Source organism: Egretta garzetta, unplaced genomic scaffold (assembly GCF_000687185.1).
Source record: "Egretta garzetta isolate BGI_Z169 unplaced genomic scaffold, ASM68718v1 scaffold209, whole genome shotgun sequence".
NCBI classification, from domain to species: domain Eukaryota; kingdom Metazoa; phylum Chordata; class Aves; order Pelecaniformes; family Ardeidae; genus Egretta; species Egretta garzetta.
In genome coordinates this window covers 3,155,285-3,175,283 of record NW_009260839.1, presented here as the reverse complement: position 1 = coordinate 3,175,283, position 19,999 = coordinate 3,155,285, and the positions used below count along the sequence as shown (strand labels likewise).

General features: G+C 39.4%; 1 protein-coding gene across 1 annotated transcript in view; it reads right to left on the bottom strand.

Annotated features, from left to right (window-relative positions):
• CSNK1A1 (casein kinase 1 alpha 1) overlaps positions 1-19,999 on the bottom strand; it is a 41,626-nt gene that overhangs the window by 15,217 nt on the left and 6,410 nt on the right. The window contains exons 3-7 of the mRNA XM_009647047.2: positions 19,875-19,999; positions 18,277-18,383; positions 5,114-5,240; positions 3,258-3,356; positions 826-909 (exon numbers count right to left, since the gene is read on the bottom strand). Of these exons, the coding sequence (XP_009645342.2) occupies positions 826-909; positions 3,258-3,356; positions 5,114-5,240; positions 18,277-18,383; positions 19,875-19,999 (542 nt within the window). The remainder of the gene's footprint in view (positions 1-825; positions 910-3,257; positions 3,357-5,113; positions 5,241-18,276; positions 18,384-19,874) is intronic.

The following is a 19,999-nucleotide window of genomic DNA, read 5'->3' as shown; positions in this document are numbered from 1 at the left end:
CAAGAGCAACTAGAGAAGTAGATCAAAGTCTCTGCCTCAACTGATAAGAAAGTTTCAGAAGCAGACAACAGAAGCCTGTCAGCTTGCATACAGCTCGCTGCCTAGGATTTAATACAGGACGACCATTATTGTGAAAAGCTACGGACTGATTCTATGGCCAAAATCTTGAGCTATGATTCATGTTCAGCCATTTCCAGCTGTCCTTCTATGAACTGGCATATGTCTTCATTTCTCTCCAATTCATCTTCCCTTAAAGAATCAGGAGTACTACATTTAACACTAGAAGATAAGCTTGTGCTTCCCTAAGAGATAGCTTGTTGGAGTAATTTCATTTTATAAGCACAATGCATGAAAATGTAAGAGTCCTCATTACATATTTAGAAAGATTTTGAACAGAAAACGCAAGGGAAGGAAACAGAACTTCTCCACGTGCATCCAAAGACACTGCAGGAACCCTACAGGAAGGCAAGCAGACAGTCCTACGCAGAGGCCCTGCTATTTCACTAGGACAGCATGTCTATCCTTCAACACATTCAACGGATTGCCTTTGAGTTTTAAAGGACAAAAGTGAAACCTGTATCTGAAATCAAGCACGTACATTTAGCCCTTTTTAATATCAAGTTTAGAAATAATTCCGCAACTTAAACAAGCGCCACAGGGAAACATCTTAGTAATGTTACATGTTTGCCAAGTATGTCTGAATAATGCCAACATAAGAGGTGCTTTTGCAAGGTCTACATTCTCCAGGAAAAAAAAAAACAAAAACAAAACAAAAATAAAGCACATGAATTTGGGGTTGAGGTTGGAATAGGAGACAGTTCAGACCTGGTTTAATCCTGAGAAAGATGGGTCCTGAGAAGTACTAACAGTCATGCTTCTTTTCCTCTTCCCCACTGGAGATTCTAAACACTGAACAAACAATAGAGGGTGGCAGTGCATCAAACAGTATTGCTTACATTGCAACAATGGCCGGCGCAGACAGGCAACACCGAGGCGTTTGAGAAAGAACAGGGTAGCCAAATGCCATCCTTCTTCCACCAAGCACTGTACTTTTCAAAAAACTATGTATGTTCATGGTTTTTTTTGTGGGTTTGGTTTTTTTTTTCCAAGGATAAAATTTGAAAGATGTGACAAGGTAAATTTCAAGTGTGAGCCACTCCAAAATGGCACTGCCTTAACCAGGGATAGCAATGGTGACATTTGGCTCTATTAAAAAAGGAAATTGAAGTTTGCTTACAAAAGCATCCTTTGGTTCCACAAACTGCCCTTCCCCCAAAAGACATTTAGAAAAAGTAAATCTTCAGTAAGGAAGAGGTAGAAGGCATTTAGTCACCTTAAAGTTTACTTTCATAAGCATGCAGGGCTTATTTCTAGCATAGCTGAAAATTCATCTTTTAAGGTGGGAGCAAAATTTCTCCCAATCACCAAATTAAAATTTGAAAAAAGTCAATTTTTTTTTTTAAATATAACTGACAGGAAGCTACTGGAACAAGATTACCAATGCTATTCTAGTCTTTGTGGCTGATTTTCTTTAATCTGTGTATAGTAATCTCTAAAAAACCCCAAACTAAGCTTAGTTACAAAAAGAAACAAAGTAAATACTGTGTGGTTGCAAGTGTTCCCTAGATAAATCACTTGGTTCCAAATTGAAGCAACCAATTCCTCATTTTGCTCAAAACCTATCAATTTGCACTTCTCTCACGAACTACCTCACTCAGCTCTAAAACCCTGCAACAGTAGTGAAGCCCATGCCCACACAAAGTGTTTACCACCATAACACTGCATGGCTTCCCAACTAGTCTACTAATGGAAAAAAATATATTGGTTTACAGGCAATTTTGTTTTTCATTTCAGCTGATGCAAATCTAATGTGTTCCTCCACTAAAGTAAGCACAGCAGCAATTTCTAGGCCATTAATCCACATCAAGATGAAACAGAGTGCAGCAATGCCAACGTAGCATGACTGTGCAAAAGTATAGAAAAATGGCCCAAAAAGAACAGTTAGAAATCAGAAACTAAAACTAGGAAAAAAAATTAAAGTTTTCAAGTTAAGTCATGCCAGAAAATTAAGGAGCCTAACTGCTCGACATAGCAGAGAAAAATAGAGCTCTACAGAGTTAAAGTATGAAACTTGGGAACAAGCAAAGTTTAACAGCAACAGGATTACATAAAGACTGCCTTTCAGCTAGACTTACAAACTTATCCAACATTGGCTGTATCTAAACACTCAGTGCACTGCACCTCTTCAGACAAGAGCTGTTATCTCATGTTAATCAAGCTTTCCCCTTCTAATGTTCAGGGCCCTGAAGTTGGCATTCATACAGGCAAACAAAGGTAAACATTTTAAATACTAGTAGTGCCTAAAGAAATGAGACGTTCTCAGATGGCATATAGAGAAGATAAGTGGGAATCTTGCTTCCAATAAACAGCTTGATCACATACATTTGTCCTGAAGTTAATTTCTATTAAGTAGCATGCTTAATGCATTGCCAATGCTGCCTGTCTGCCCGAGCTCAACATACAAATTGCAGGATTAAGCATATTTCACTCAAGAGACTAAAAATAAAATAAAAGTTTTCTTCTATGTAAGGTTTTCAACAGGAAACATGCACTTCTGACTACATTTACCCATCCAAACAAGTGCAACATGTTGTAAAAAATATTCAGGTACTCTAAAACTTAACAGTTTTCCATCAACACATTTGCATAATTTCATTTATTTATAAAGGCAATTGATCTACATGTTGGCTATTAAGTCACATCCACGGTTCTGATGGCTGAAGAGTTCTCTTTACCAGTCTGTCACTGCAAGATTTAACACCCTGATGACTAGTAGGTCAGGAGCTCCCACGTTGGCATGAATTCTTTTCATCTCAGGAAGTCAGGCCCAAAGCCAAAGAGAAGATTTGACTTTAACATTGAGGAAAAAAAATGCTATTACAACAGTCATCTCTATAATGAAACTCCACCACTGAGAAAAGTACCTAAGTATTCTCTAGGGTTAGTTTATAATCTTGTTGCAAGCCTAGACACCATCTTGCAATCAAGTGCATCTCACAGGGTGGGTCAGAGACCCATATGTGTACGCCACTGCATTTAAAGTGGACACTGAGAAATGCAAGTTCTCATATCAAAGAACCATGGTTTAGCATCTGAAACATCAGTTTTAACAGTGAGTCTTCAAAGGACTGTGCAATTTGAATCAAGTAACATAGCCATTCCCTTTGGATCTTTTAAACAAAGAGCATTAGACTAACCTTATTACAGTGACGCCCAATACCCATTAGGAAGTTATCTGGCTTAATGTCTCTGTGTATAAAATTCTTTGTGTGCACATATTCAATTCTACTGATCATCTGTAAAAAAAAAAGCAACAACAAAACAGGTAAGATTTCAATGAGTGCAATACAATTACTTAAATCTTCAATGAAAGCATGAATTTTTAGTGGTACCTTCCTCTGCAACTTACATATTTGCTTAATGAAAACCAAGTCTTTTTTTATGCTGTTCAAATAAATTTATCTTTCTTACATGTTAGAATTCCATAATTTTAGCCAGGAAATGGTAGATTAAATACCTGAAACTATTTCCCAGACATTCGAGTTCTTGTTCTAACTACAATGTCCCATTAAAGAGTAATTTCTTTTTCTTACTTCACACAGAGGTTTTCTATACCTACCAGAAGACAATTTTAAAGCTCATTCCCTCCCCCATCCCAGTTATTCATTAATCTGGTTATTCACTCAAACATCACTTTTCCAGGTAGTCGTTTTCATGGAGCAAGTAACAGCTTGATGGTGGCCCATACTGTCATATCTAGGCTACCGTGATCCAGGAACAACAGTCAGCAATGAAGATGCAGAGAAACTCTGGCACATCTGTATCATCGTATATGGTCATGCAATTTCCTGTGCGTGAGATCACAGCATATGCATTTATGTGACATAGCTTTCCAGCTACTCAAACACTCCTTACGCAGTCTTCAGTGAGTTTAATTGTTACAACATCATAACCTTGGCAGCTGTTCTACTGGACTATGCACTAAAGGCCAGTTCCATGCACTGGTATCATACATCCCATCTATGTTTCCCAGATGACAACTAATTAGCGTTTATCATCCAAAGGAATACCGCACAAACCCCATAGATATTCCCTGGAGATGCTGTAACACCCAGAGTCTAGCTAACTGAGCAGGCAAATGGCTCTCTAAAGCAGGCGTACCACTCACTTAAGGCAGCTGAGAATAGAGACAGCTGACCTTGTCTCCATACAAATGCCATGAGCTTCCTTGGCCAGGAGCCTGGGATTCTACGAGCATCTGGCTAAGTGACAACTTGGTACTGACATCAATTACGTAATATTAGATGAAATTTAAACTACCATTGAAAATTCAACTTGAGAAACCCTTACCGCCTTTCAAGTAGCTAAAGACAGCACAATCAAGCTATTTATTAAATAGCAAGAAATAAATATGGCTGACCATTTCAAATGCTGTACTCTCATGACCAAGTTGAAAACATATAAATTGCTATAAAAAGATCTTAGTTTCAGAGACCGTGATTAAGTTTGAGGTACAGTGGCATCTCCACTAACAGCATTAAGAACGGTCTTTAAGCACCACAACAACAAAACCTGTATCTATCAGCTCATGCTCTGGTACTAGAAGTTACAGGAGGTTGTGAGTACATAGTGACATTCAGACCCATAGACTTGCATGTTGCCCACCTGTCACCGCAGCTGGCCAACACGTAACAGGTTTCCACTGAATGAGATCAACTGTAACTGAAGACTGCTTCAGACCTTCTACCACCACCCCCATGGCTGATATTGGGAGTTAATCCACCCACATTAGTCTCGATACTTTATGAAAGTTCCACTTGTTAGATCTTAGCATCAAGGAGCTGGTATCTGTGCTGCTCTCCCACTGCAGGCCTATGTTCATTTTGTATGCCACAGAACACAAACCACTGTTACTTCGTTCCTATATTGGGTCAAGTGTTCACTTGGCTACATACAACACTGCATAACACATTATTTAACCCACTTAAGAACCACCACGTTGCACAAAATACTTTGGGGTTTTTAACTTCCTCATGGTAAGATTTGCACTTACCTGGTCTGCTAACATAAGTACTGTTTTCATCGTAAACCTGCGAGAACAGAAGTTGAACAGGTCTTCAAGGCTGGGACCAAGAAGATCCATAACTAGAACATTGTAATCCTTTTCTTGACCATACCACCTGTAACAAAGAAAATTATTCAGTGTTAGCAGGAATCCTAATGCAGCTCAGGATACCATTAGCCCTCTTGCCTGCAAGGGCACATTGCTGACTGATATTCAATCTTGAAAGCTAACTGATAACTAAGGCTAGAAGTGTCTTATTTTTCCTGGAACCAAAGTCTGAGGACAAATCTGAATACACAAGGTGGCAAGTATATGTGCACACAATTTTCCCTCAAGACAAAACACTACTACACTTTAGCATCAACTGAAATACCAAACTCCAAAATGAAAACGCAATCAAAGCAGAAGCCATTACATGTCAATATACTGAGGTGCGTGTACAAAGTCTGAACTGAAACTCATCTGCAGGCCACCTTATGCTCTCAGTATTGTTTCCTGCATTATTTGACTTCACAGAAACATCTTTAAATGCTTTAGGCTTTGCCTTCTGGTATGACTTCTCTGCAACAGACTGAAGCAGCTCATGCAGTTAACTTGTATGCTACCTCTTTGTTCATCCATCCAAATTTAACAAATGGCAAATTGTACTGTCCTATTAAGTAGAAGATAAAGGCTCTTTACGAGATTTTCTACATCAAAAAGGGAAAAACACTTAAGTGGCATAAAAGCAAAAACCCCAATGTGGAAAAATATCAATTGAAGCCAAACAGACTGATATCCACCCTTAAGTGTCTGATACATGAATTTGAGGCAAAAACTTAAATGTTACCAATGCCATGAGGACAAGCAGGCAGCCTTCCATGCATATTTTCCCTTCCCATTCATGTCTAGTATTCCCATCATGGTATTCCTTTTATGTTATCTGCAACCAGGTGATAGTATTTCACCACCTAAGCTGCCTGAGAAGACCTGGAGTCACACCCTTCACTTCTGCAAATCTCCATACTTTAAAGGGGCACTGAAGACAGAATCTGAATATTCTTCTCTTCTGTCCTGCACATTCCAGGTACCTACAGTTAAGTGATAGGTGTGTGTGAAAAACTGTTTATGAAGTTGTGCTGAGAACTAGTATGTCACTGTAAAGATTCAACACCTTATTGATCAGAAGGCTGCATTTTTGCCTTTGCTAGGCACCTAGTCCTTATGACAAGGACCTAATACCAGCAGTCACGGATAAGGCACTGACCAACTCTCTCCTGGAGGAGTCTTGACATTTCCAACAACAGTGGTGCAGACAAGACACACCAAGAATATACACCGTAAGTGCATGCAGATAAAAAAAAGAATCAAGATTCAGCTCTAACACACACACAACTCTGAGCTGGGGCTCAGAGATCTGTATAGACATTTTATTTCCACTTTAGGCAATGACTCCAGGAAACAAATACATAGTTGTCTGGAAAATAGTTACCACTGATAAAACTGACAAATTCCTTGGTACTCACAGGATTCCAAGCTTAGCCAGGGTAGTAAAGTAAAATGTTTACAAAACTGCAGAGAAAAGATTTCTTTCAGAAACTACCGGCCTGTACCTTCCCACTGTCAGGAATCTCATAGAAACCATGCACTTCATAATGCATTGTTATAAATTTTATATATGAACTGTGGATCATACTAATTGTTTTACAGGTCAGTCTAGGATCATTATTCATTCCCTACATCAAGAGTGGATGCAGAAAATATGCATTTTGAAAGCAGTTATTCAAATGAAATGTCAACAGAACAGTTTTCCTCCAACATGTTAATGATCATATCATTTACTGTAAGTACTATTTAGCAGTCTTTGCCTTCTAAAAAAAAAATCATTGAAAGTACTATACCAACCCTCCCCTCAAACTTACAAATGACTCAACTAGAAAAGCATGCTGATGGTATTATTTGATAAAGTCTGCAATTTATGAAAAGGTTAATGTTCACACTGTAACCTGACACTGAGCCATGAAACCCATGCATTTTGAAGAGACCTGCCTAGCTAGGCCCTTTTAAGGAGTGATCAGAAGCTAGTTTCAACTGCAAGAGCAACCAAGAAGATTTTATTTAAATAAATACAGTGCAGAGATTGAGAAAGTCAAAATGAGATGCTGTTAAGAAAAAGTTCTTAATCAACTCCAAACCTGCTTCAGTTCAAGAATTACTGACTATGTCTGTAAACCTACTTCTTGGTTCCTATCAAAGTCACCTACACAAACGGCTGAGTAGTTTTGACAAGGCTCTATAAACAACTCCATAGGTCACAGCTGAAAATGAAGCATTATGGTCATCTAGAGCAATGAAAACTGGAGCAAACGACCTGTTTGGTTATTCTGCCAAACGAAATTTAGGTTTGTTGTGAGAAAGCCTAAAAAATAACAAGCTGAATTAAAAAATTCTGACTAAGTCAAAATCTAGACAAAATATTATTTTCTTCAAGAAATAGAAGTCCAATTCAGCCACTGAGTGTAATTGTTCAGTGCCCAAGAGACCGCAGTATAAGAGAAAAGGATCAAAGATCAGTCTTCAACTGGGCTAAGAAAATTTAGTTACAGCATCACAGAAAAAAAGTAAAGCTGACGAAAAGGAAGCTCACCCTGGGAGCTACATTTTAAAAAAGCATTTGGTTCCTCTACAGGGAACTGGTTAGTAAGTGCAGTAATTCAGATCAATTGCACAACCTCCATTTGGCCTACTTCTACACATGCACAAGAAAGTTTTGATCTCCTGACCATTTTGCACTGAGGAAAAGCAGAATCAACTCTGCAAGACAAAGAAATAAGGCAGGACCTCTTAACATTTCATTCTCATGTTTACCTGGCTGTAATTCTTCACAGAAGACTGCTGCATCTATTCATTTCACAGCTGGCAACTGAAACTTCTGCTAGGGTATTGGAGTAACTTGCACTTTATTTACTTTGCTAACACTGCAAGTAAATTTTCATTTCCCTTGGAACATTTCCAGGGAAAATGGGATTAAGAAGTAAGGCTACATCATGTCCATTCAAAGTCTAGTACCTGCTACTACTGGCAGGTCTAAGTAAAAATGTTAGAAGTCTTGGCTCTTCTTAGGAAACCTTGGATATTATTATACATAAGAGCTTGCAAATACTCCTTACTCCCATATTTGCATAATCAATGTAAGACAGTATACAAGCACACACTTTGGATGACCACAAATTCAGAGCACTTTGGCATGCAAGTTTTAACACTACTGGGCTAAAGTACAAAACAATATAGCAACAAACAGCACAACTCAAAAAAAAAGCTAGTGTCTCAAAAAGAAAACTTCAGAATTCTAATACTGCATCAGCAATGAAACTTGAACTACTAATATGAAGGAATGATCCAAAGCCCTGGGCAACTATTAGAGTACTCTCTCTCATATTAAAGTTGAGGAAGCAACAGCAGCAATACATTTTAAGCAGGGAGAGTTTTGGAGAGGAGTGAAAAGCGGGAGCAAGGGATTTAACAACTTGACAGTTCACTTTGGGTGGGTAATAACTCTGCATATAGTTACATACAATGTATTATTGTGCTGGGGGAAGAAGGAGGGGACATTTGGAACAATGCCATTTGTCTTCTCAAGTGACTGTTACATGTGATGAAGCCCTGCTTTCCTGGAGATGGCTGAACCCCTGCCTGCCGGTGTGAAGGAGTAAATGAATTCCTTGTTCTGTTTTGCTTGCATGGGCAGCTTTTGTTTTACCTGTTAAACTTTATCTCAGCCCATGAGTTTTCTCATTTTTACTCTTCCAATTTTCTCCCCCATCCCACCAGAGGGGAGCAAATGAGAAGCTGTGTGGGGCTTAGTTGTCAACTGGGGTTAAACCACAACAATTATTTCAAAAAGAAAAGCTAAATTACCACACTAGGAAAACTCATTATTTCTCCAATTCATTCCCACAGTGCTGTATGTCCCATTAGGACATATCTCCTAAATAGAGAATTTTGATTCTGTAGCACAGGACCATTTATACCTACTTATGCCAAAAAACCCACACAAAGTATGAATTATCAGTTTTCCTGAAGAACATCAGGAGATTATCTTATTGAAGACTACACAAAACATTAACAGTACAGTGTTATTATGAAGAGCTAAGATTTATCCTTGAACTGGCAGCATACAATACAGCTGTTAAGAACCCTAGCCTGTATTGAAGCAGTCATCATCACTTTCCCTTGCCTCATCTGTTTAAAGCTACAGATCAAATTACTACAGATCAGTTAGAATACAGTAAATATCCTTTATAAAGCTTTCTGACAAAGCACAGTTAAAGATTGAATACAGTAACCTTAATCTGACTTCAGTAACTTGTCTAATTTGAAAGACCAAGACCCACCATGTCAACAAGTTTCCAAATCATGTGGTTTAGCAGCCTGATATATTGCCCCAGTATAAACACAGCTGAAATTTTGTAACATCTTGAATTTCAGTATTGGTAGCTCTATGCTGAAGAACTAAGTCACATGACAGAGTAGTTTGGAAAATACTGTTTCCAGATCCCACACAGCAAAGCAGGTATGATGCCAGATCACATGACAAGTGAATGTTCACCTGAACTCATGTGGGGTGCTTTTTTAATCCCTTGACTAACCTTGAGACAAGCAAGTGAAGTACTGATGCACATTTAGCACTTTGTAGCAAATAGGTCTACGCGAACTTGAAATCCTTTTCTGCTTTCAGAGCTGCATCTTCCAAAAATTGTATGATGTCTATTTTAGCAACTGTATATTTCACAAATAACGTCAATGACAAAAGAAATGTGTGAGAAAATGTTAACAGCTTTTCTTTGTTTTATCTGAGAAAATATTTCATTGGGTTATTATAATATTCTCTTCACATCTGGTGCGTCTTCCTTTGAAAGGGTCAAATTGAGGTAGGTCAACTAGCAAAGAGAGGTGGGCGAAGGGCTAACACAATTCAGAGACAGGCCATGAAACTACAGGCCCAGTTTCAGACTACTGTACCACTTACACAATTTTAGTAGATAACCAGCAGTTTCATCCATTACATTGGCACTTGTAATTACAACAAGGTAACAAAGCCAGCACAATTATCAAAGCTGTGTGAGCTGGTCACATGATGAAGAAAAGCATTCAGAAAATTCACATAAAATCTCAAATTCACATCAAGACAAACTAAATTACTGAACGGCTGTTGAAACACTGGTAAAGAAACCCCACATCGCATGCTTTCTGAAACCATGAAGGCAGTAAAGGTATTGTTACCATTAGCATAATGGCATGTCATTTTGACTACAGCTTATTATATACAAAACCAGAATATCAGCTCAGTGTCACAAGAAACTGTTCCTACTACCAGAGCAACTACAACAAGACTATTTTGTTCCAGCTTAATAAAACCCCTCCTCAAGCAACACCTGCTTTGCCACATAACCTATCCTCCACTAAAGGCTTCTGCCAATTCAACCACTGACTATTCCAGTAGAGGCTGTGGCAACCTGGAATTACAAACAGAACATCATGCTCATTCCTCACTGCAAGGAAGTACAACACTTCTGTGACAAGACTAGAAGAGATAAACCTCTAGACTTCCAGAAACCTTTACAGATGCAAAGAACAGGATGATTTGGACTTTGACATTACAAAAGCAGCAAAAGTTTATGTAATTCATAATATGTGACCCTATGATTACTCTGTGTAGCTCTACACAATTAGTTTCCCAGCACTTGGGCTTTCAAATGCCAAGTGGAAGAGTTCACATGACAAAAATGGAACTTGTCAGAAGAACTAAGGTGGATAAAAAAGCTATTAAAACGAAGTGTATGGTGAACAAGCAATCTGGAAAAAAACTTACTACTAGAATTACCCGAGATCACCTTATTAGCGAGGTTGACAAGTCAGCAGGCACATGAAGGAGAAAATGCAAGTCTGGAAGGCCTCATGAACACAAAGGATTCAGACATCCTACAGAAAACCAAATGACACTGAACCGATGAACACTCTGGAACTGTATTCCATTTCTGCAAGCACTAAGTCATTTATACAAAAGTCTCTGAACGAGGCATTAGTCAGATGATGTGACTAAAGAGCAAACACAGACCTCCCTATAATCATACAGCTCTAATATCAGGCATCACCAAAAAATAAGTAATCCTACCCAGTAAAAGTACAGGTATTCTACACAGAAACTGTGAAGAGATCCGTATCAATGCTTAAGGCACTGACAAGCAAGCCATGTCACCAACATTCAAGAAAGGAAATCCAAATCAGAACAGGGACAGAAAAGAGACTTCAACAAAGATGGGAAGGTGGTGACCTCTGTAATCATGTATTCAAACAGCTCAGCAAGGCAGCTATGGAGTTATGCAACTATTCTTTATAGATACCAGAGGGCTGCAATAGGTAGAAGTTATTAACAGAAAAAAATCAGGGAAGAAATAAATAGGAGCTGACTGCCTATGGGCACAAGCATTTACCTTTAGACACAGAACCTCTCCCTCTCTGTCCTGCCCGACAACAGGATCATGAGCACTGCCACACTAGCCTAGAAAGTTTTAACATTGCACCTGACTGATTCACAGAAAGAATAGCACGTTGTCCACAACAGGTGCTGGATTTGGACTAAAGCAGTCCCTTCTGGTCCTACGTTCTGGACTTCTCAGGACAGACATCTCCTGACAAACAATGATGTTTCAGGCAAATTGGGAAGTATATTCTGCCTGTAAAAATATACTAATTTGAGTCTTAACAGATACCGAAGCAACACATGTAAGAAAGGTAATCTACCATCTTCAGATTCATGTCTAAATTGACACATATTTTGTATTTCTAGTTTATCTCCCCTGAAGCTGGAAAAGCACTTAACTGTTAGCCAGCTAGGAGTAACACAAATGAACTTAACATAATATGACATGACTGAAATACTTAAGTGGAATATTTAGCAGATGTCATCTAACATTAGTTGCCATGGTGAGTATGAATTAGGCCACCCAAGTACTAAATAAAGAAACAGCAATGAACATCCTACGCTATGAAGTTAGATAGACTCTATAAATAAAATTTTGTATCATTTTTTGTACAGTTATGAGAGAAATATGAATGTGAAGTATGCCAGTGCAACTCATCTCCTAAGCAATAAGGTCACTTCATCTGCCTAGTGTTATGTTGCATTCATACCTCATGTAGTTGACTTGCTGTTTTGCTAGCTGTTTAATGAGGTATATTAACACCTGATATGAATTGAGGAGAACCTAAGTCAGGTTTCTTCCATAAAAGTCAAAAGGTTCAGTTCAGTTGGAAGGTAAGCCATTAACCCACAGTAGGTACAGGAAAACATTGCTGGGGAAAAAGTGTTTCATTAGTAACTCTGCTGATGACCTGTTCCAGACAAGAGGAACACTGAACTAAACTGCATACTTTTGCAGCTGTTTCTGCAAAGGCTGAGCTAAGGCACAGAACAAAAAGAAAAAAAATAATAATAAAATACAGCTTTCATTTGTTTTCAAACTGTGGTCTCTCTTGGATGCTTCTAAGGAGTCCACAAAGACCAATTAAGATAGAAGTTTAGATTGTTATAAAACATGAAACGGATTTTGTTTAAAGACATTCATTCTCTCAGTAGAAAAATTTTAGGTATTAATTTAAAAGGCTAGCTTTCAATTTTACTTTGAGCTACCAGAACAAAAGGCTTCCTCTTATCTACTAGAGTGGTTCTGCCCTTCAGTATACAGCCTTAAGTAGTAACAGAAGGTTAATTAATAGGAGGCTCTATTGCTAGAACCTTCCTCCTTGTTACTTGCAGACCTAGATGAAAGTATCAGTCTTACCAATGAAAAAAAAAAAGATAGAAATACTTTTCAGACTTTATCTGATTAGTAGATTGGTTTTTTTGTTGGGGGCTTGTTTTTTGTTTGTGGGTTTGGTGGGTATTTTTCCAGTAGTGGTTTTTTTCCTTTTATGCTGCAAGAAGTTATTGGGAAAACAGTTTAAAATGAAGGTGTTTGAGAGGTATATTTACAGATTTTTAAGTGCTGCTTCAAGAGATCAAAACTTGAAGCGTTCAAGGAAAAACCCTTTGTGAAAACAACCCTAAGATTACCGACTTGACCACATTTTTCCATACATGTATTACTTAGTGAAGATGAATACAGGCAGAATCTGTTGTTAATAGATTATCTGACAACATGGTAGTAAGCAACCAGAAGGACAAAAATTGCAATGCTATCATATTTTTTTTTTGCCAGAAGCTTTACAATATGCTTCACTATTTAGAAGATTGCGCAGTGATACATGCGTGGCAATACTGAATTTCTCAACATCCAAATATTTTGCAAGAACTTCTGCATTGAAAAGTTCAGAAATGTAAGGATTTACTTGTTCACTTTGCAAGAGAATGTTGCAAAAAAAAAATCCCTAAATCAGTAGCTTTTGGTTTTTCAACTTACAAATGACTGAATATAAATATCACCTTGATTAGCCTCACATGCTGTACAGTATCTCTTCTGCCTTGCCCCCACAAGAATACATGCAGTATCTGTTTCACATTCACTAGGCTCTCCTCCTGCTCTTAAGTGCAACACTTCTAATGCATCACCAATAGCCACACCTGGTTCCAGCATAGCTGTTTTCCATTTGAAACTGAGAACAAAAACAAGTTATCCGACAATACTGTCAGAAGAAAAATCTGAAGCCCACTTTTCTTTCAAAAGTATGCCTGAAAGAGTACCTAAAGATAATCCTCGTAAAGATATGAACAATAGTTGACAAACACCATAAATGGCAAAATCAAGAGCAGCTGTCAGATAATTTGAACACTTGCTTTTGTCAACAGTGCTTTAACTGAGTTACACTATGAACAAAACAACATACAAAAATCACCAAACACACTGCTGCATTCCTCCAAGCCAGAACCAAAAATCTGGGACTAAAGGTAGATAGTCCAAACTAATAGGATCAGTGCCCAGTTAACAAGATTACAGCTAAAAATGCTTCGCCACTGAAAAACAGAGGAAAAAAGAAAAAGACAGCTGATGGCCGAGAACAATGTGATAAACCCAGCAGAATACCGCAGACTTTGCATTGTGTCCTAAAGGCAGATCAGACTGTCAGAATGTTAAGCATGGTTCAAGAGCCTTTGTGAAAAATTAAGGAAATAATTAACCAAAATCTGTACATCAAGAACAAACCACAGCTTCAAAATCTGTAGAGTGTTTATATAAGGTTTTGTGAAACTTCAGAGAAGAGTTCAGAGACTTTGCTAACTCTTCCAGAAAACAACAATAAGCAGCAAAGTCAAAGATCTGCAAGTCTAAAAGAGTTTAGAGTATCATTGAATCATAGAATGGCTTGGGTTGGAAGCAACCTTAAAGATCACATAGTTCCAACCCTGCTGCCATGGTCAGGGACATCTTCCACTAGACCAGGTTGCTCAAAGCCTCATCCAACCTGGCCTTGAACACTTCCAGGAATGGGGCATCCACAACTTCTCTGGGCAACCTGTTCCAGTGCCTCACCACCCTTTCAGTGAAGAATTTCTTCCCAATATCTAATCTCAATTTACCCTCTTTCTGTTTAAAGCCATTACCCCTTTTCCTGTCACTACATGCCCTTGTAAAAAGTCCCTCTCCAGCTTCCATGTAGGTCCCCTTCAGGTACTGGAAGGCTGCTATAAGGTCTCCCCAGAGCCTCCTCCTCTCCAGGCCGACCAATCTCAACTCTCTCAGCCTGTCTTCATAGGAGAGGTGCTCCAGCCCTCTGATCATCTTGATGGCCCTCCTTGGGACTCACCTCAACAGGGCCACATTCTTCTTATGCTGGGGACCCCAGAGTTGAATATTCAGAGAATGAAGACATTCCAATCTCAATTTTTGCTGTTTTATGTGCAAACAGCATGTTCGGCTACAGTGGAAGTACCAAGGCCCCTTTTCCATCCTCCACAAGTGAAGGCTCACAGTTGATCCCACAGAAGCAGTATTAAAAAGCTTTTAACTGCAAAACTGAGATTTTGCTCATTAGCTTTCTTGCAAACAGCCAGAAAGGCCATCAAATCAACCTTAAAGGCTAAAAAAATTTGCTTGGTTCTAGATACTTTAAGTGACACCCCAGATATGCTATCTTATTACTAAGTTTGCAATCACATCTGAAGGGCAGAATTCAGTTTTAAGAACAGGTGCCCAGAATGAATGACCAATCTATACCTCACCTATTATTTCAGCTTTGTGAGTCAAAGAACCACAGCAGACCACTTTAGTAAGGCAAAGCCACATAATGCAACTTTAGTAGGTTGATCTTGGCCACTGCATTACTTAAGTAGATGAAAAATAGGAACAAGTCCCTCATTCTTAAATGACGAATGCAAGCTTATATGCCTCTGTTTCCCAGATGTGCAGCACAGAGATAAAAGTGCTGCTGAGCCCAGCTTATACAGCATGGCAATGGGAAAAGCTTAAAACAATTCTTTAATTTTTCATCAAATGCTCTGTTTGTGCTATTGTTATTTAAAGGTGTCACATTACAGAAATTTTAACAAATGCATTGAAAGATTTTCCTTCAACTTGATTCATCCTTCTAAATATACCGAGCCAAGAACAGCTTATACCAACTTGACAGCATACCATTATAAAACAATGGCAGAACATGTATTATCAATTACACATGCAAAGTGACCTAAGTACAAAGTCACATATCCTCCCAGCTTAGCTGCTGCCAAAAATGCATGTCAGAAAAGGTTGAATTGTCTGAAACAATATGCACAGTAATTTCACTTTGGTCTTACTCTTTGTAACCACCTATTCAAAGACATATCCTTGTTAAGCACCTCAGTGATACATCTCATTTGGTAGGCCAAGTCCTCCCCCTTAGATTAAGAGTACCACAGACTCTACTTTACCAAATGCACCACATTTTATGTTTGTCACAAGAACTGTGCTGGGTACTTTGCTCAACTTCCTCTTGAAGATAAACATAAAAATACTATTTTAGATTTCTTCAAGCATCACCAGATGTCATACAGCAAGACGACAACTAGTAACAGAAGCCTGGTCAAAGAACCTGTCAAGCAGCATCTGGTACATACAGACAGATTTAAAATTAATGCTGCTTCTGAAGACAAAAAAGGTACTTTCAAAAATTTTCTGCACGACACTTTTATAGAAAAATACTGCAAAGAACCCAAAACTGAAAAACTTGAAGACTCACTGACTTTATCAAATAGATAACACACGTTTAGCACAATGAGTCTATGAATCAATCTGAGTTGTTTTGAGTATTGCCTCAATTGTCCATTCTTATTCAGAGTCTTGTAATCCTGGGTTGTTTTGGTTTTTTGTTTTGGGGGGGGCGAGGGGGGAAGGAAGCAAGTGTGTGTTAAAGAAAGGTTGTAGTCTCACCCCTGTGGTGGTAAGACTACTAAACCACAGTCACTGGTTATTCAGGTACAAGAAAACTTAAAAGTAAATGCCGTAATTGAAGCTAGAATCAAGTTTCTCAACATGCAAGATTACTTCCAGTATTTCAGCTTTAAATAAAACACTCTCACAGGACATTTTAACCAAACCCAGGAACTTAAAACAGTAGTTCACTTCTGTTACACAGAAAAGTTGAAAAATTCGCAACTTGAGGCCTTGTTATAGCACCAAATGTTCGTTTACATTAAAAAAATAGTTTAAGGATGCCTGCTTTTCCAGTTTTGCAATGAAACACCTGATACCCACTTGCTTTGGCTGTTTTCCCAGTTATCCCTGTTTTAGCACGTAACTATACCATGATGGCTTTCCAAAATGCAATTTCTATTCTTTCAGTTGTGAAATAAAGGCACCCATTTGAAGAAGTGCAGTCTAAAATAAAGACTAAGTCTGTTTTCACATAAGCAACTCTGTTTAAGCTGCAAGTATTCTGCTTAATTCAGGTATGTTCATTCTATTCCTGCAAAAGGCTGTAGTGAATGAGGCCAGATGGCCAAGACAACAGTCTCCCCCACTATACAGCTGCAGCTTACATTCAGGACTACAGCCAGTTGTGTTTGGGGAGGAGGGGAGCTATTAACCTCAGAAATGCAAACTTCTTTTAGGTTTTGTTGAAATTAATACATGATCTAGAATATGTCATCATTATGATAACAGACCCTACAGGTGACTACTGATACAGGTGTACATACCACAAAGTCAGGGAAGGATTAACAGATTAAAAGGAATCCACAGTTTGACCCAGTAATTACATTGAAATAGTTTCTGCAGCTCCAGGAACAAAATTCCTTTATGTCATAGTGCAAACATTAGAAACACTAACTTTAAAAAAACTATTAACGAAGTTTGAAAAAAGAACAACTTTTTGTATAAAGTCTTTCTGGAGAAAACGGAAGTTTCATTTAATCTATTCTGATGCATAGACTCAGTAGTTGGGAAGTAACCCAGAATAACACCTCAATAATCTCAAGAGAAATAACTCCTCCTAGAGTGTGCTGAACCAGTGATTTTCTTCCAGATCAAGAAATCATTAATGACTATTGAAAGTTTCAGACAGAATATGAAACAAGGAAGCTACATAATGAGCAACTGGGAGGGATTAATCTTGGCACTTTAACTGTACGGAAATCCTAGTGACGCATCTGTTGCGGGTAACAGAAAGGGGCTGCCATTTCATTCCTGGTTGAGGTTCTCCGCAGTCTCAAGCCTTGCAGCACATAACTATGAAAGGAAAAGATACATGCCTGAGCACGTCCCTTGTCCCAACATGAGAAGGGGGAGGGTTAATCACGTCCATCCGCCATTTTCTGAGCGGAGGAGGAAGACATGTTGGAACAAAAAAAAAAAGCAACAAAAGAAAGCAGCCATTTCCATTACCGGCTCCAAACTCTCAACCTCATCAAGAACATTGGCTCTTACCAAAGCAGTCTCACACTGTGTTCTAATCACAACAAGAATTTCTCACAGCTCAGAAACTGCTGAAGATCTCACTTTTAAAGCACAGTATGTACAGGCAAGAAAAGACAACAGGCTGGTGGAGAGCATACCCAACTTGTTCTAAAGCTTGGAAGGGAGTATTTTTCCCCCAACAGCCCAATCCCTCCCAGATAAATCTTTTTTTAATGGTGCTGTCTGGCCTCACACTAACATTAAAGAAAAGTCAGCGTGTTGGCATACACGAACGATTCCTACCGTATATGTGGGATGCCAACTCCTCCCTGCAGAATCTTGTATAGTTTGCTTTCATACAGCAGCTGGGGATGTCTAGCCTTCTGAGATTCCAACTTTACAGCAACTTCCTATAGTGAGAGGGAACAAGGAGTCAGAGCAGAGCGTCCACCAAGCACAGCCTTGCCACTGAGGTTTAAGGGGCACAGTACTTCAATATCCCCCACACACCCCCACTGGAAATGCTCTGAGATATATTTTTTTTAAAGCTCTTGGCACTCAACATCCTGCATTTTGTTGCGTCTTCAAATAAAATCCATATCATGATGATTTGTACACAAATATCCATTCCAGGTCATGAAATTGAGCTAGAGATATAAAGTCTTCAGATCCGTGTAAGTAAGAAAGAACATACGTGGGTGTTTCTTCTTTACAGCTCAGAGCCGTGAGGGGGAGAAAAAAAAGAGCTGAAGAAACAGGGGATCTTCTTTGTTTCTATTACTGTTGATGAAAATGAGAAAGTGTTCCCCAGCTGAGAAAGAGGGGGATAGATGACTGGTGGGAGAGGGACGACTTTGGCCGCTCATAAAAGACAAAGTATGTTTTCCCACAATGGAGGTCTTCATGAAGACAGTGCTCCCCTGTCAGAGATGCCAGAATATGATTAGGAAGACAGACCAAGCATGAATCAAAATAGGAAGCAGCATCCCTGAGCACTTCTGAAAGCTGAGTTGAAGTAGAATTTCCATATCCAGGGAGAAGGAAAAGAAATAATGAAGGAATAACAACAAAAGGGTCAAAAGGCATAGGACACTTTGCCACTTACCACACAGATCATGCATACTCACTCCAGGAGGAGTGGGGTCTTGCTGCCTAAAAATCTGTGCAGTGCTGCTTGTACCTGTATGATTCATTTCCACCATCTATATTTGTGCCAAAATATAGATAGATACCCATGCAGGTACATCCCTAGGTGGAAAGACCAATAGACACAGACAGGTGGGGAGGCTTCCTTTCTTCATTTTGCCTTCTGGAGATCTTGGCATATTTCCTCCTTCATTTATTTGCTACTTTATTGACTATACAACTGAAAAAATGGAAGAAAAAAAAAAAAACCAAGAAAAAAAAAAAGAGCTGAAGAAACAGGGGATCTTCTTTGTTTCTATTACTGTTGATGAAAATGACAAAGTGTTCCCCAGCTGAGAAAGAGGGGGATAGATGACTGGTGGGAGAGGGACGACTTTGGCCGCTCATAAAAGACAAAGTATGTTTTCCCACAATGGAGGTCTTCTCTCCCTACCACTCGCAAGCGAGCTATGCAACTGCGGGGTGGGGAGACCACGACCGCACGGCTCTGCTGTCGGAAGGGGCAGTGCCCCCCCGGCAATGAAGGCCCTCAGGCGGGGGAAGCCCCTCACCCCGGGCTACGCACCTTCACTCTCCCACCCCGCGGAGACTGGGCTGCCCAGTGCCCCGCAGGCAGCGATACCGGGGGCGAGGAGGTCAAAACCAGGCGTCAAGTCGGCCTCGGGAAGGTTACCGCTGGTCTCCGGTTCCCCCCGAGGTGCGGAAGGACCACGCCGACAGGCCCGACGAGGTGAGAGAGTGCGAGCCGCCCTTACCTCCCCGTTGGTGATGTTGATCGCCAAATAGATGTCCCCGAAGGAGCCCGACCCGATCTTCCGCCCCAGCTTGTATTTGCCTCCGACAATGAACTCGGCCTTGGAGCCGCTGCTATCGCCATGGC